Source organism: Phoca vitulina, unplaced genomic scaffold (genome assembly GCF_004348235.1).
Source record: "Phoca vitulina isolate PV1807 unplaced genomic scaffold, GSC_HSeal_1.0 scaffold57, whole genome shotgun sequence".
In the NCBI taxonomy this organism is placed as follows: Eukaryota; Metazoa; Chordata; class Mammalia; order Carnivora; family Phocidae; genus Phoca; species Phoca vitulina.
The window spans coordinates 499,075-516,583 of NW_022589760.1; the positions used below are offsets into that span (position 1 = coordinate 499,075).

General features: G+C 46.5%; 1 protein-coding gene across 6 annotated transcripts; it reads left to right on the top strand.

The window, feature by feature from the left end:
- The first annotated feature begins 1,672 nt into the window (after positions 1-1,672).
- ARMCX6 (armadillo repeat containing X-linked 6) lies at positions 1,673-4,584 on the top strand. 6 transcript variants are annotated; one of them, XR_004297678.1, is made up of 5 exons: positions 1,673-1,778; positions 2,084-2,174; positions 2,494-2,611; positions 2,921-3,015; positions 3,927-4,584. XR_004297678.1 is itself a non-coding variant. In XM_032390035.1 (4 exons), exon 4 carries the CDS (start codon positions 3,067-3,069, stop codon positions 3,967-3,969), a length of 903 nt encoding a protein of 300 aa, XP_032245926.1. In that variant the 5' UTR covers positions 1,673-1,782; positions 2,084-2,174; positions 2,494-2,611; positions 2,921-3,066; the 3' UTR covers positions 3,970-4,584. The 6 variants fall into 6 exon arrangements, 5 of the variants coding, with proteins under 5 accessions (XP_032245926.1, XP_032245924.1, XP_032245925.1 ...); XM_032390035.1 differs by having other exon boundaries at positions 1,673-1,782; positions 2,921-4,584; XM_032390033.1 differs by having other exon boundaries at positions 2,921-4,584.
- Positions 4,585-17,509: the final 12,925 nt, after the last annotated feature.

Here is a 17,509-nt window from a genome sequence, read left to right on the forward strand (position 1 = left end):
GGACTATAAACGTTTTGAGGAAGACAGAAAGTTGTGATGTGTTCTTGACTTCTGAATATTCTCCAGCAAGGCACTCTGGGCTCCCTGGCTCACCTCCTGAAAGGGCCTCCCCCACACAGGGGCCCCTCACAGGGGGAGCTTCCTGCTGGGGTGTCATATTTCAACGTTCTAAGAAAGAGGCTGCCTGAAGGGTCTATATTTAGAGTATGACTCCCTAGCAGGGACAGCTGAATGTCTGGGGACTAACTTCTGCATACTTTGTCCCTGAGTTCTGGGATTATTCTGAGGGGCTTGTATGGGTGGTGCAGTGAACTTGTAACAGAAGGCAGGGAGTGAAAAGGCCTCTTTCTCCTGGTGGTGACTGCTTGGCATCCTGTAAACTATGCTTTTCGTGAGGGGAAAATGACACCGATTTCAGGGCTGTTGCAGTGATTCACAGTCACCCACAGACCCTCACCACTGTCTCCACTGGAAGATGCTGAGCACTAGGGGCTGCTGGGGTAACAGACATATAGTACATGAACAACACATCCCGGAGATATCTCACCAGTGTCATAATTAAATAAATATTTCATCTATTGAGTCTCATTTTCATCAGTGGGATAACAGGGACAACTCTAATTTATGGATTATTTCTGAGTTACACCATGAAACTTCAGAATAGAATTTAAATGAAGACTTTTGAACAAAAGACAGGCTAACCTGCGAAGTTACTGATTTCTAAAGTTCATCTGAACGGTAAGATTCAACTGAATTTAGGGTTTGCATAAAGTCTGTCCTTTGAAGCCAGAGTGAAAGCCATCCAGCAATCTTCTATGAAGTTCTCAGCCATCTGACACTTAATACTGTGAGTTAAGCCAAGAATAAGAAAGGGATAGTGATTCACTTATTGAAAATGGCCACAAGTAAAACACTGACCACCTCACTATAGATTCATTTTATCCACCAATTTATAAATCATCTGAAAGCACACTGGTTTTGTTTGTAAGGATATGTTTTTAAATTTTAATATGCTGTTTGAAAGCTGCTATTTCCTGTGCAGTCAGTAGAAAACGTTTTCAACAGGGTACAAATTAATTTCAGCAAATCAATGAGGCCTCTCTATTAACTGGAAAATTTTGTTTATTACATATATATATGTATATACACACACACATATGTACATAACTTGAATTCTTTTTTCTCCAAGTGAAATAGATTTATTATGTTTTCTGGTTACAAAATAATCTAGCTTGAGTCAATAAAAAAGGAAGGAAGAAATAGAACATAAATGTATGAAAAATATTAATAAAAACCTCACTACTTGAGCTTCCTTTTATGCCACCTCCCACCCCCAATTTTGGTGCAGAGACTGGATGTGCAAAGGGGTAGAAATTAAGGACTGGGCGGCAGGCGTTTCAGAGCCAAGGAAAGGGTAAGAAATTTCCCCCCAGAAGAAGGATAAGGAAGGACAGACCCACGAGAAGATGCGGCCCCTTCGTATACTTAGGCAAATTCAAACACCAGAGAGCCACGGCCACTTCTGGCTTAATGGTATTGTTATAGAGGAAAAGAGTGACAGGGCCCAGTGCAAAGGGGGGAGGTACGGGGCAGGCTGGCGCCTGCCGCACTGCTTGTGGGAGTGGAAATTGGGGGCCAGAGCTCACCGGTGACGTGGTCGTCACGTGACCAAGAGCCGCCTAGAGCAGAAGTCCTGCTAGTCGCCTCCGTCTGGGTACCAGCCCCCCATTACTCCGCAGGCGTGTGAAGGAAGAAGGAAACTAGCCCCGGACCGCGAGGTCGGTAGGAGCCTGGGCTCTGCTTAGAGGCGGGTGGGGAGAGGAGAGGGCCAAGGGCGCCCCGGATCCAGATTCGGGCTGATCCGGGCTGGGTTCCCTTCCCGCCTACTTTCTAAATACCACCGCCCCCCCCTCCCTTGTGCCCATTTAGCGGAGAGAACCGGCGGACTTTGGGTGGGGGTGAGGCAAGTAAATGGCGGTTGACAGAGACTCCGAAGCAAGGTGCCACACTCAGGGTACTCGTGTCCCGAGTCCTGCTCCGTCCACCAAGCACTCCGTCCCCTCGGTTCCCTGCCTGTTTGCAGGTTTGTAGGGTCTATTGGCCCATAGGTCGCCTCAAAAGTCGTGCCGAGGGAAGGAGCAAACTGCCTTGGGACCGTGCAGGTCCGTGTGAAGGTGGGATGAGCCCTGGACCCTGGCTGGGGGTGGCGTTGGGGGTGGCGGAGGAGGAAGGGCTGGCATCTGCGCGGGCCGGGTCCGAGTCGCCCTCTCCTGGCCCTTTCTTTCTCCACACCCCCTCCCATTTCAGTGCAGGGAAAGGGGTGTGGCGGCCTTTGCTGGGGAAATGGCGGACGATAACGGGGGAGGAGGGGGGAGCCCGCGTTTGGAAACTCGGGAAGGTGTGAGAAATACTTTAAAGTCAAAAGCTGAAAATGCAGAAAAGCGGGTATTAGGACCCGTGTTCTCAGTGCTGATCCATCCACCACACTTTCAGTTCTCCAAAGCCAGCTGTCTTTCCGACCTTCTGCCAGACTGTCCATCAATCTCCGTGGAAGGAGTACTGACAACAGAAGACGAGGGAAGAAGAAGAAATTTACCTGACGTTGGTAGAGGTTGGTGGGAGAGACCTGCCTGTGAATCTTTGGGGGAAGGGGTGGTAGTGGAGGAAACTTCCTGAGTGTGTGCCTCTCCTTGTCACCCTCCTGGCTATCGTAGCACAGCCCCATCCCCTGCCCTTTTCTGTAGGGCCTGGAAGAGAAATGGTGGGTCCTGAGGGTAGATAGAGGATGACAAAAAGGAACAAAGAAGTCGTTTCCTAATAATCCACCTCTCTCAACCAGAACTCAAACTCCACTCTATTTGTGTAGTGAGGCACAAACTCAGACACAGCACAGGACCCTAATACCATTTTGCACCCATAGATTCATCACAAGGGAGCTACAGGAGCCCGGGAGAGGCTGAAGAGGACTGCGCTCCACCATTACTCACCGTGGCCCTAAGAATCCTCCTCAGTCAGGTGGAACAAGGCCCTCTCCTGTCCTGTCCAAAGGCTGGCACGGACTTGAGCATGGGCCGGGCTCGGGAAGTGGGTTGGATGGCAGCAGGACTGATGATTGGGGCTGGGGCCTGCTACTGTGTTTACAAGCTAACCATAGGAAGAGATGACAGTGACAAGTTGGAGGAGGAGGAAGAAGAATGGGACGATGACCAGGAGCTGGATGAGGAAGAACCTGAGCTTTGGTTTGATTTCACAACTATGGCTCGGCCCTGGAGTGAGGATGGGGATTGGACTGAACCTGGGGCCCCTGGTGGCACTGAGGACAGGCCCTCAGGTGGGGGCAAGGCCAACCGAACACACCCAGTAAAACAGCGCCCATTCCCCTATGAACATAAAAATTCTTGGAGCACTCAAAGCTTTAGAAATTTCAGGTGTGTACTTGACCTCTCTAAGTGTCCTTTCATTCAGGGAAAAATGTGGTTTGCTCAGCCCAAGGATGCTGGTTTTTCATTTAGCCATGGTATCAATGGTCATTTGACCAGCCTCTCCGTTGTTGGCAGCACCATCCCCACTCCCGACCCCGCTACTAAGGAGAAGGCTTTCTGTGCTCTGGATAACTTGAATGCAAGGGTTGAAAACCAGGGCCAGATTAAGATGTCCATCAATGGAGTGTGTCGGGAGACTGTGTCACATTGCTGCATCTCATTTCTGCAGCAGGCCGGATTCAATTTGTTAATAAGCATGACAGTTATTAATCACATGCTTGCCGAGTCCGTTTCAGACTTGAAGTTCCCTTTGACATCCGAGGGAAGTGGATGTGCCGAGGTTCAGGTTTTGAAACTGTCCATGGGTTTGTCTGAAAAGCCAGTCTTGGCAGGGGAATCGCTGGGTGCCCAAACGCTGCTCTCATTCGTGTCCCTCTTGATCAGGAACGGAAACACACAGGCTCCCCCCGACACCCTGGCCTCTTAGATGGCCGCCTGGAGCGGAGCGGAACCGAACGGGACGGAATCCACCCAAAAGCCTGCCGGTGAACACACCCCCGTGTTCTCATTCAAAGGGTCTGCAGTGGGTGCTGTTGAAGAGCCAGCCTTAGCCAGTCACCGCATCACGGGGTGCAAGTTACACTTGCTACATGGAGGACCACACTCTTCCGGGCCAGGCAGGGGTCCCCCCAGAGCTCGGAGTAACTTCTTGGTTTTGCAGTCCGCAGGCCGTGTGCGCTGGCGGTTACTCCCTTGCGGCCTTCCTCCTGCGGCAAAGGGATCCTTTCAGCCGCCAGCCGTGGCTACGGAACATCCTGTAAGAGCATGGCAAGGGAGGCCTTGCCCGTGGCAGTCTCCCTGTCCAAGCCGGGCCGCTTTGTGGAGACCAGACACGTGTCGGGGCTCGTGCTGAAAACGCATCTGTTGCCGCTTAGGTCGAATTCTTTCCCATTTACTCCTTCTTCTGTGCGAGCTGATGGATGGTGAACCTGTGCGTCCACGAAGGACACGCCCCTTGTCTGTGCTGTACTGACTTAACCTCATCCACCCAGGCCTACGTTTGTATGTATCATCAATAAAGTTGTGCGCTTTGATTGGCGAAAACGAGACGTGGAACTTGTCCCTGAGTTTACAGTCTGCATGCAGAGGAAGACAGAAGTAGGCGACCAACGCTGACTCCCTGGGGCCTATGCTCCCTGACAGGGGCGCGCTTCTGGGCGCTCACAGGAGGCGGGGGCAGAGGTGGGCGGGAGTGCTCAGGATCGGCCTGGAGAAGGGGCTGGGGGTCAGGGGCGGAAGCCAGGGAGCAGAGGTGGGCCTGGTGGAATGAGGACTGCAGGACACAGCACCTGGGAAGCCGGCGGCCCAGTGCCTGGCACCTGGAGCAGGGAAATCCCTGGAGGAAGGGCTTTCTCCTGGACTGCTAGCCTGGGCAGGAAGGGCAGTATCCTTGGGGTCTGTCTACGCATCCCCGGGAACCACCTGGCAACCCATCGCCGGGCATTCAGTGCCCAGGTCTAGCAACGATGGCTGCCGCTCGCTGCGTGGCCCCTTGGTGTCCTTCTCTCTCTCTGTCTCCTGCGAAGCGGCTGTTAAACCCACTTCCGGGCCCACTCCCTTCCTTGGGACCCCAAGCCCCAATTGCTGGCAGAGGGAGAAGGGTTGGCCCCCGCTTCCTTCGGGGGAACCTCCTTTCGGCCCTCTCCCAAGTCCCTTCGGGGACCTCCGAGAAGGGGCCCGTGGAGCCCTGCGCGAACTCCCGGTCAGGGTGGTAGGGCAGATGCTGGGGTGCCTGGCGGGGCTATGGCCGGTCCATCGGGAGAGACGTCTCCGTCACCCCCATGCAAGCTCCTGGCCCCCCTGGGAGGAAAGGAGGAGCCCAGCCCTGTGCACGGAACCACTCCGTGGAGCTGGACGGCTCAGGCAGCCTCCCCGCTGAGCGCTGCCAGAGCCCTCCCAGCAGCCCGTGGCCCCTGCGTCACCAAAGCCAGCTTCCCTGAGGGGTTTTGACGTGTCAAGCGATGGTCCTCTTCCCCTAAGCCCTGGCCCACAGCACAGGCCACAAGAAGCTTCCCTTGCGCAGGGCTGCCTCTGTGCCTGGTGCCCTCTCCTGGTCTCCCTGGGCTGCTGCTCCGGGCCACGGTGCCCTGGGCATCCGCACTCTGCCTTCTGCATGCTCTCCTCCACACACACCAGAGTCGTATTTGTTCCTCCCTCCTCCCGGGCTTTGGGGGGCAGGGGGATTACAACTCTTCAGCTTGTACCCGACCCCGCACCCTTCGGGCTGACTAGCAGGTACGGGTGCGGGCCGGGTCCCAGGACCATCTCTGGGGAACCTTCCAACCCGCAACGGGGACACCGCCTCTCCCCAGGCACTAGCACCTTGGATGGCCAGCATGTGACTTGTGGTTGCTGTGACAACGCACCCCCAGCAGGGCTCTCTCTCTCTCTCTCTCTCTCACACACACACACACACACACACACACACACACACACAGCACCCCCCCCCCCCAGGGGGCTTCCTCTGCTCGCTGCAGGGCCCTGTCATGTTTCCTAAGAGTTGCTAATGTGACCAGCCCTTTCTCCCAAGCCAGCCTCAGGGGGACTGGGCAGTGTTTCCCAAGCAGGGGTGCCCTGCAGACAGCTCCCACACCCACTTGTCCCGGTGGAGCCTGTTTGGCCAGCGCTGTCTTCAGCGACACCCCTTCGTGCTCAGCCTCCTGAAGCGCAGCACAAAGGCAGGAGGTCTCCTTCCTCCTGGCTCGGGGTCCCAAATTAACAGGCACCTCCCCACTCCTCTGCGCTCTGCCGAATCCCCATTCGAGTGCTGCCACAGGCAGTTGTCCCCCCTCTCCGAGGCAGGCCCTTGGCCCTTTGGGGCCACAGCTGACTTCTAACACAGGGAGGGCCTGGAGACTGTCTGCTCATCTCCTGAGCAACTGTCTGTCACAGGGAAGCCCGTTGGCGTCCAAGGGTCTCCAGGGCGGGACCCGGGCCCAAGGCAAGAGCCTCCGGTGCCTCTGCTGGCACTGCCCTCCCCCAAACACTCCCCCCGTGTCGGGTAGCTCAGGCCCCTGGTCTGCCCTTTATGCCTTGGTGGCTTGCTGGGCCAGGCAGGAGCCCTAGGGCCGGGGAGGGGGTTCGGGAGCATGCCTGCCAGTCAGGGCCCGATGGAGACATTCAGAGGCTGTCAGCCCCAGGAAGACCGTGGTGCACGCCGCCCCCCCCCACACACACACACCTAATCCAGAATGAAACGGCGTGGGGCCACCAACACTGAACGTGCCCACCTGCCTGCTACAGTGAACAGATTCTTTCTGGGCTTCCCCATGCTAAACGTTCGACAAGGGCATCAAAGCTGCAGCTGGTCACACTCCGTGGGGAAGTGCCCCGCCTTGACGGGGCCCGCCCCAGCCTAGCCTGCCTCTTGGGTGAATCTGGGGGCCCGTCCCCGCGGACTGTCTTCCAGCTCCACAAAAGGCCCGGTCTTGCTTCTTACGCATCTCCTGAGCACGTCCACTTTGGGTGCCTGTAGGTACCGGCTGCACACCAACTCCCAGTGCCCTCCCCAGCTTGCCACCTCTCCTGGGGGTCTTGGGATTTGCGCTCCCCCCTCCCCGCCCCCATGAAGGGCACACACAGGAGGTTGCAGACACCCGGCTTCCCAGCCCATACAGCCAGTCTCAGACTCTGCCTCCTCACCGGGACCCCACGCGCCGGTCTCAAAGCCGTTTCCACCACCAACCCCTCACTTTGAAGTGCCACCCACAGACAGGCACGGCCCTCACCAGGTCAATCTCTCAGCTGTCACAGCGCCATTCCTCTTCGAGTTTGACCACTGTGGCCAGGGCTGGCCCCAGGCTCCCTTCGCCCCCCACCCCCAGTTGGTCTAAGATGCAGATGGGCGCCTCACCACAGTCTAGCACAGTCCCGCAGAGGGTTGGCCAATCCCTTGTCTGCTACACGTGCCCCAGGCGTCACCTCACACTCTGTCACTTGCTTCCTCTCTTTGCTCAGGGCTTCCAGTTCCCCCTGAGGCCAGGCTCCTTCTCCCTTAGTGCCTCTTGTTTCTATGTGTGGCTTAGGCTGCCCTCCCTCATGCCCCGATTACAGAGAGTCTCCTGTATGGTTTCCTAACTCCTTCACACCTTTCCCCTGAAAGGGTCATCTCACAGATCTCCTTGGAGTTTACCTTTGTGCAAGGTGGGAGGGGTGACCCAACTTCACTTCTTCCCCCAGTGGGTAACAGGTAACCCAGCACCACTTCTCACTCTGGTCTCCTGCTGCAGTGTGGTGCATCTGGGAGCCTCATGCACCCAGCCGGGCATCCCCTCTGCGGCTCCCTGGTGTCAAGTCTCCCCGGGGCACACCTTTCTCCCAGGAACCTCTAACTGACTCGGGGACCCTCAGCTCACTGGGAGGCCCTATGGCAGGTGGTGTGTGTGTTAGCAGGGAGGTGGGTGTTGGTGCTTGTGAGCAGGCCTCTGCCCCAGGTTCCTTCTCAGGACATATTCTGGCCCAGAGGAAACTTAGGAATGCCGTCCCCTGGCTTACTTTAACAACATGGGAAAGCGGGGACCGGTTTCTCCCCTCACCACAGTAAGTTGTTTCGTGTGAGAGTAGAGCAAGTTGAATAAACAGTGCTGTGTATATTTTCATAAATATTATCTATGTTTTACATCATATATGTAATTTTACATTTTCTAAGATTGTATAAATTATCTTTTAATGATACACAAAGAGTGGCATAGCAGTTTCTACCTCCTGACAGATATATTGGGCTTGCATGGGAAAAGTCAGTAAGAGACTCATTTTTCTCCCTGTTTTTTATGCCTTTTGAATTTTGTACATATATATTTTTTCATTCTAAAATAAATTTAATAAGAAACAATTACTGTGGGGCGCCTGGGTGGCTCAGTCGTTAAGCGTCTGCCTTCGGCTCGGGTCATGATCCCGGGGTCCTGGGATCGAGCCCCGCATCAGGCTCCCTGCTCCGCTCTCCCACTCCCCCTGCTTGTGTTCCTGCTCTCGCTGTGTCTCTCTCTGTCAAATAAATGAATAAAATCTTTGGGAAAAAAAAGAAACAATTACTGTTGATTTGTATAAAAGTTCTTGATGTAGCATCGTCATTCTACAGTCATTTTTGTGAACTCTCTTATTAGTTTTATTATTTTGCTGCTTTTTACTTTCTGACTTTTAAGTAGATATACATAGTTTACAAATTATGACAGTTTTATCTCTTCCTGTTCAGTATTTTATAGCTCATTTCTTTTTCTTATCTCATTGCACTGTCAAAGACCTCCAGAACAACAGTATTGATGATACAGTGCATACTTGTCTTGTTTCCCATTTTAATGGTCGATGTTTCTGCAGTAAGGTTGATGTTTGCTGTGTAGGTTTTTGAATAGGTAATCTATCATATATTTATATAATAGAATTTATAAAGCAGTAAAAATGAGTGAGCTAGATTTCTATATATCAGTCTAGACAATTCTCAGAAACCTAATGTTGTGTGAAATAAGCAATTTGTAGAAAGATATGGATAATGCCATTTATATAATTTTAAGCATACAAAACAATGCTATATATTATTTTGGATAGATATATTTCTAGAACAATTTAAAATGGGTACTGAAAGATGCACATCAATTTTACAGTATCAATTACCTCTGGGAAGGGATGGAAGAAAGTGTGACTTTAACAGTATATGTAGTTTAATTTGATCTGTTAATACAAAGATATTAAACAAATACAAGAAAGTGTTAATGTTTCTTAATTATGGATGATATATATTCATATAATCTCATTTTTGTCTGTATCTCTCTTTTTTTAATTACAAAGAAAGATGCATTGTTTGCCCAATACAACCAGTAAAAAAAGACCTTCACAGGGGCGCCTGGGTGGCTCTTTAGGTCAAGCGTCTGCCTTTGGCTCAGGTCATGATCCCAGGGTCCTGGGATCGAGCCCCTGGTGGAGCCCTGTGTGGGGTTCCCTGCTCAGCTGGGAGTCTGATTCTCCCTCTTCCTCTGCCCCTCCCCCTGTTCATGCTCTCTCTCTCTCAAATAAATAAGTAAAATCTTAAAAAAAAGACCCTCACCTAGACACATCCTGAAGTAAGTTTTAGAATAATAAAGATTAAAAGGAGACCCTAAAATCTTTCGAGGGTAAGGGGAAAGTCATCTACAGATCATATTGACATCAGAGTTCTTATTCCTAACACTGGATGGTCAATGTCAATGAATAAATGCCTTTAAATCCTTAGAAAATATGCTTTTCTCTATTATTCTATCTCTAAACACACTATCAAATAGTTACGTGGTGACAATAAAGATGTTTTTAAGACTGAAAGTACTCAGAAAATTTATCTCCTGTGGACCTTCTCTTAGGAGTTATTTGAACATGTCCTCCAACTAAACAAGGTGATACTCAAGTCAAAGGGAAATATAGAATCAAGGAAATGGTGATCCAAACTTGGGAAAGCAATAAAAGTTAGTGTTAAGATAATAGCTAAACAGCACACTTGGTTGACCAGACCAAAGTGGAACAAAATGGCAGAGGGTTTGAGGTAGTGGGTGAACTCATGAATAAAAGAGGACTTGGTAAAATCAGTTGAGAGGTTAGAAAAATTAGAGGCAAATAAGGGAGGAAAAACAATTAGCAGAACCTCTAAGAAAATATTACAGTGATGGTTCCTAATGAACCATGCCTTTTGTATCCATACCATTGTGTAGTCCCCTCCCACATTGACTCTGGACCTAGCCATGTGAAATTTTGGGGGCAGTTTGAACATAAACAAACATAACCCATGAAGAGGCTTGAACAGTGCATTTTCCATGGGGGCTTGCACTCTTCCTACTCTGAAACCACCATGTGTGGAAGCCCAAGCTAACCTGCTGGAGGAAAAAAACATGTAGAATAGACATGAGCTGTTCCAACTGACGACCCCTAGAAAGAGCTGCCAGTTAAATTTGAATTTCAGATGAACATAAAACATTTGTTGATATAAGTGTGCCCCAAACATTGCATGGGACAAACTTATACTAAAACAATTATTAATTATTTTTTTGAAATTCAAATTTAACTGGGCATCTTCTATTTTTATTGCTATATCTAGCTACCTTAGCTACAGGAAAATCAGCCCCCAGCTAATCTGCCAGCTGGCTTGAACCACATGAATAACCTCAGGCAAGAATAGCAGAAGAACCAACCAGTCAAGTCCAGTGCAAATTCCTGATCCACAAAACAAGGAGCACATAAGATGGCTGTTTTAAGCTACTGAATTTTGGAGTGGTTTTTTACATAGCGATAGATATACAAAACAAAAGAAAATGTGTACTTGCTCCAAATAGGCAACAAATTAAGATAGAGTTCAGCATTTGACAGTGTATAAGGAAAAAGAATCTATGGAATCTCGAATCTAAGAACAGTATCACTTAAATGACTCAAGAGCCTTGACCTTGGATTCCAGAACATTTCTAAGAAACTATAGTGGGCTACATTAAATCAGAAGCTAATCCCAGATGTCTCTGGGATCTGACCATTCCAGATAAGATGGGCAGGTTTGAACTAGCGCCTAAGTTATTAAGTAAATATCCCCAGGGTAAGATGCATTTGTAGCCTGATAAAACTTAACACCTAGCTCTACCACACCAGAAGACAGGCGATAAGTAGACCATGGCTGCATGGCTCTCAGAACCGTCTGAAGTGACCAAATGGATATAAAGGCAACCCTCCAACATCCCACAAAAGACCTAGGTTGAACTTGTGAAAGCACCTGAGGGAGTCAGTTGGTGTCATCATCAAAGCAATGATGCCTTCATGGCATCTTGAAAGCAAAAGGAGCTTGCGCTTCTAGTGGAGGGAATGCTGCTGAGATTTCTTCTTTATATACCATATCTATATCTACATCTATATGTCTATTCTATATAGATATGTCTATATCATCCATAGCTATATAGAAAGTGCCAGTTTACTTTTATACTATATTCTGTAACAACTGAGTCTCCCAGTAAAGTTTTCTGCTTTCAACTCTGGAAGCTGAAAATCATGAACAGAATTTAGATGATTACAACTATATAAAATGATGCTAGTTGCTGAGCCTGTTGTGTCCTAATACTCAAATCTATTTAGTATAGTTTTGGAAAATGACTCACATATTACTTCGGGGATGATATTTCAAGTTGGCAAAAGACTTAATAAAATACAGCTGGCAGAACTTGCTATGTAGAAAATGATAAAAGAAGAAAGGAGAGTAGATACCAGTAGAGCTGGTATCCTCATTCTATAAAGTGAGAAGTGAACAAATCCTGGTGAAAGTTTAGGAAAAAATAAATGTTTATGTATATATTTAAAGTTACATTTAGCTACTTTCTTTATTTTAATTGATTTCATGGCCTATTTCCTCCTTAAGAAAGCAAGCTTCATAAGGGCTATCTCTGTCTTGCTTGCTACCAAATTCCAAATGTTTTGAATAGTGCCTGGCACACATGGTGCTCAATAAATAGTTGTTGATTGTGTGATTAAACTATGATTACTAATAATACTCTAAACGTTAGGAGTAAGAGAGGGGGAGGACGAATTATGAAATAAATGAGCTTCAGTGTCCTATTTTCATAGCAGAAGGTCATTAGAGGTACAAGTGTATTTTTGGCATTTTGAAGATAACCACGGGAATAGTTCTCAGTCTTGGCACTACTAACATTTGGGGCTGGAGACTGTCCTGTGCATTGCAGGATCCCTAGCCTTTACCCATAAGATGTCAGTAGTGCCCTTGTCCTCAGCTGTGACAACGAAAAATGTCTCCAGACACTGACAAATTTCCCCGGGGGGGGGGAGGGCGTGCAAAATTACCCTGTTTGAAAACCAGAGTGACAGAGGAGCTAAAATCAGAAAAGTTAAGAAAGGTTGCCACTGGACTCTAGGGAGTGGTACTATGTCTAGGGAAGAGCAGGAGGGGAAATTATTCATTTTCATCATAAATTCTCTAATTGCACTGTTATCATATGTATGTATTGGTCTGAGAAATATTAATGTTTATAGAAAAACAGTAATGAAATGGAATCAATGAGACTTTGAGACAAGCTAGCAATATAGGATGAGGGAGAAGGAAGAAGTCAGTAATAACTAGGTTTCTGGCAGGGACACCTGGGTGGATGGTGGTTGTGTCCACAGAGACAGGGAAGACCAGAGGGGGAAACATTTTGGCGTGGGACTGGAGAATGATGGCTCCAATTTCAAACATGTTGAACATGAAAAAGCTGCAGGATATGCAATCTGTAGGCATTAAATAAATTAATCTCAAAACTCAGGATATATTGACTTTTGAGTCATTAACATATAGATGATAACTGAAGCCATAGCAGTGGATGAGTTTCATGAAAAGAGAGGAGACCTGAGAGCAAGACCTCAAGATAGAGTGTGTTACATTCTGGTGTTTTTTTCATGCTTCTGCATTTTAAAAATTAATTAGGACCGTATTGTAAATGTTGTTTAATTCATTTTTAAAATAAATTTCTCTTTGCAAACATAATGCATATTTATTGAGAATATTTCAAAAATAAATAGATAAGCACAAACTCCTGTCCAGAATCAGAATGGCAGCTTTAATACTAGACAATCAAATTGAGTGGGCACTGAGCACTAATTATGTGTGAGGCAGATGGAGATTCAATAGTAAACAAAACAGTCACCGTTCTTGTGTTCACAGAGCTTACCATGTAGTGGGGAATACAGGCAAAGAAAACAGAAAATACAATGGAGAGTGATGAATGCCAAGAAAATTAGTGATGAAAAGCCACTTCAACTAAAGATGCAATAGGATGTGATTTAAGCATCTTTTGTGTTACCCATTTTTCTCTTAATAGGCATGAGCTCAGTTGCCAGGACAGGAAGAAACTGTGTTGTATGTTTCTTTGCCCCCTGTGCCGCATAGTAAGAAAGCTCAGAAAGGCTGGCGGAAAACATGGAGTTGTTTGCCTTTCTCGGCCTGACTAGAGACTCTCAAAACCAAGCCTGGGAGTACACTGAGCTCTAACTCCTTCACAGACAGCATCTCCATTAATTTAAATTGGTTTTATGCTTGACAGTCTGTTCAGTTAATTTTCCAGGAACTCTCTAGTTGCGTTTCTACATTCTCAAGTCAGCCGCTAGATAATACTGAATTTCAGAAAGGGGAGAGATGGTTTGTATATTTCTTTCTTTTTGTATTGTAGTAAAAACATTTAATGTGAGAAATATCCTGTTAATAAATTTGTATATTTCTTAAAGGTAAGAAGCATGCACAAATTGACAATAAGAGCCACCACGGAGCAGAAGATTCATAATAAGAAGCATAGACAAATGGGCAAAATAAGGAATAACAGAGACAAGTCAATTTGCAAGAAGTAATCTGTCCCCAAGGTAGCATTGGAGATAAGTCTTCCCCCAAGCAGCAAAGAAGAGAGACTGAACCCTTAGCTACCTCTGTCTAATGACTTGGAACATAAGGAAAATTCTTGGTATCAGGGAAAACAACTCCGACCCTTGTCTTTGATGGATTTTCTAAAAAAAAAAAAAAAAAAAAACTGTTTCAATAAAACCTGGTATCCCTCAAAGATGGGGAATCAAAATGGAATGGCACAATAGGTAAAGACAGGTAAGAGAGAGAAAGAGAGATAAAGGACCTGAAAAATGCATGGCAAATAAAGGAAATTCATCTGAAAAAAAGTAGATGAAAACTGTCACCAAATATTTCACCACGAATTAGAAAGTTTTAATGAAGCAATTAAGCAAGAGCTCAAGAAAAGGATGGCGAGATAAGAATGAACTACAATATGAGCTGTCAGGCCTCAGGGAAAATGTAAGAGAATCACAAAGAGGAAAGCAGAAGTGACAGAAACACAGGGAAGAAAGAAACTGTAGCAAAACTCTAGCAATTGATGTCAAGTCTATGTAAATTTAGGACAAAGACCAAAACAAATGTGGTGATTATGGTTATGGAACAAATGTAATGGTGATAACCCAGATTAAATAGAAATGATATAATTAACAGCAATTGGGAGAGGAAAGAAAAAGGTGGGAGGTAATATAAATATGTTGGTTTTCTTACCCTTAGTAGCTGCATTCAAAGGATACCATCTAAAACAGGCAAACGTGGCAATAAGAGTCTAGGGATATTCAGTAGCACAAAGGGAAACACTAAGAAATATAACTTAATCAATGAAAATTGGGTGTATAAAAAGAGGAAAGGGAGAAGGGAAGAAAAGGAAATATGTATAAGCATTGAATCATTATTTGTAATATCAAGAAAAAAATGGGGAATAAAAAGCTAAATATCCACACATAGGGGACTGACTAATTATGACATATTCATGCAACAAAATACTATTCGGCTATAAACTAAAAAACATTTTTATGTAGTGATATCAAATGATTGACAAGATTATTATATGTGTGTGAATATATACATACATATAATTCTCTAGAATTGTGCACAAGAAACTGGTAACATTGCCTGTGGTGGGGGAGTATTGGGTAGTGGTGACAGAAAGGTGGGAAGGAGATTTTTAACGTATACCCTTCGTTATCTTTTGAACTTTGAACCATTAGGATGTAACTAATTTTTTTAAATAAATTTAAGATGAAATGTAAAGAATTGGTTGACCTGTCTTTGCACAGCCTTGTGGATATCATGTTATGTGAGATGCCTGATACATCTTTGTAGAGCTTCCTAACTCTTCATACAATGTTTCTTGTTCTAACCCCCAAGGACTAAGGCAAACACATGGGAGGGCAGTGTCCTGGCTGCCCACTTGGCCCCCTGTGTCCCTGCCCATTCTTAACCTTGGCCTGGTGCAGTCCCTTCAGCAAGTAAAAATGATAATGTTATAAAAATATTTAACTAAACTAAATATAATTCCCCCTGTAAATAATGTTCTCATGTAGCCCATTCACCATTAAAACTACTTAGGATTATAACCTCACACAAAGAGAAGCAAGCTACTGCCTGTACCTTGCTCAAGAAACTTAGAGTTCTCAAAGCTAATTTTTAAAACTCATAGCCATCGAATATTACTCAGCCGTCAGAAAGGATGAATAGTTACCATTTGCATCGATGTGGATGGAACTGGAGGGGATTATGCTGAGTGAAATAAGCCAATCAGAGAAAGACAATTATCATATGGTTTCACTCATCTGTAGAATATAAGAACCAGCACAGAGGATCATAGGGGAAGGGAGGGAAAACTGAGTGGGAAGTCATGAAAGAGGGAGAAAAACCATGAAAGACTTTTAACTATAGGAAACAAACTGAGGGTTTCTGGAGGGGAGGTGGGTGCAGTAATTGGGTGATGGGCATTAAGAAGGGCAGGTGAGGGGCGCCTGGGTGGCTCAGTCGTTAAGCGTCTACATTGGCTCAGGTCATGATCCCAGGGTCCTGGGATCGAGCCCTGCCTCGGGCTCCCTGTTCAGCGGGAAGCCTGCTTCTCCCTCTCCCATTCCCCCTGCTTGGGTTCCCTCTCTCACTGTCTCTCTCTCTGTCAAATAAATAAATAAAATCTTTAAAAAAAAAAGAAGGGTACGTGATGCGATGAACAGTGGGTGTTATGTGCAACTGATAAATTGTTGAACACCACATCTGGGACTAATGATGTACTACATGTTGGCTAATTGAATTTAAATTTAAAAAAAAAAAGAAAAAAACCTCATAGCCATCAATTTAGAGTTTTGCTAAATTCCAAAAGCTCTCATTACATATCAGGAAGCAGGCCTGGAAGACTCTGACTATAGATCTTTGCTAGATGCTATAGGTAGTGAGAACTTGGGACCTAAAGGAAGTGTCCATTGGAGAGGAATTTTGTGGAGGGAGAGAGAAGAAGGAATCACAACCAGCCCCGTCTCCTGGCTCAAATCAATCCCTATATCGAAACCCTAGAGGGGGTGGGGATTAGAAATGACCAGATCTGATATCGGAAAATCTCAGAGCATTAGGGTGAGTTTCTCACTTCCCCAGGCACAAGCTTCAAAAAGTGTGGGGTCTGGCATGGGGCAGCCCAAGTGGGAGGATAGATAAGGCTGAGAGAGAAGGTTGGTGGGAACATACCCCCCGCACTTCCTTTACCTCCACCCCACCGCCCCTCCCCTGCCCTGTTTAGAAAGTCACCAAATCCATCTACTACCCAGTTTAAAAGTCTGGATAGTGAAAAATACAGAACTCTAGATACATATTTACACATTGACAATTGGTCCTTGTGAGATGCAAATATTTATTCAAAGGGAGATACATGACATGGTTATTTGAAGTACTTTTTTTTTTAAAGATTTTTATTTATTTATTTGACAGAGAGAGACACAGCGAGAGAGGGAACACAAGCAGGGGGAGTGGGAGAGGGAGAAGCAGGTTTCCTGCTGAGCAGGCGGGGCTCGATCCCAGGACCCTGGGATCATGACCTGAGCCAAAGGCAGATGCTTAACGACTGAGCCACCGAGGCGCCCCTTATTTGAAGTACTTATTTGTGGTCATAACTTGAGCTATCAAAGTACCTTCAAAATCACCCCATATCCATACATCCAAGAACAAAGAACAATAGAATACTGAGGGCTAAACTTAATGGAGACCTTGCCAGGGTTAAAAAAAACATGATCAAATAAACCAGAAGAACCAGTTTGAGCTACTCCACTGCTAGGGGAGAGGGAGCAAGAGAATATAAAAGTAAAATGAAAAAAAAAAAAAAAGAAGGGGTCTATAGGGAGAGTTGGGGGCGGGGAGAGCATCCGTGGAACAATAGGACTTAATTCTTGTCCTTTTCCTTTTCCCTCCTCTTTAGGAGTGACTATGGTGAAGCACTTGATCATCCCCCCCCTTTTTTATTGCTGTTCCAAAAGCAGCAGAAACCACAGATATGCCTAGTGTGTTGACATATGCCTAGGTACAGTGGAATCGAGGTAGAATAGCATTGCAAGGGAAGGTATAAAGACCGTGCCTATTCACAAGCGAACAAACCCAGACAAATACATGGGAATAAAACCACAAAAGAAATGGGAAAGATCAT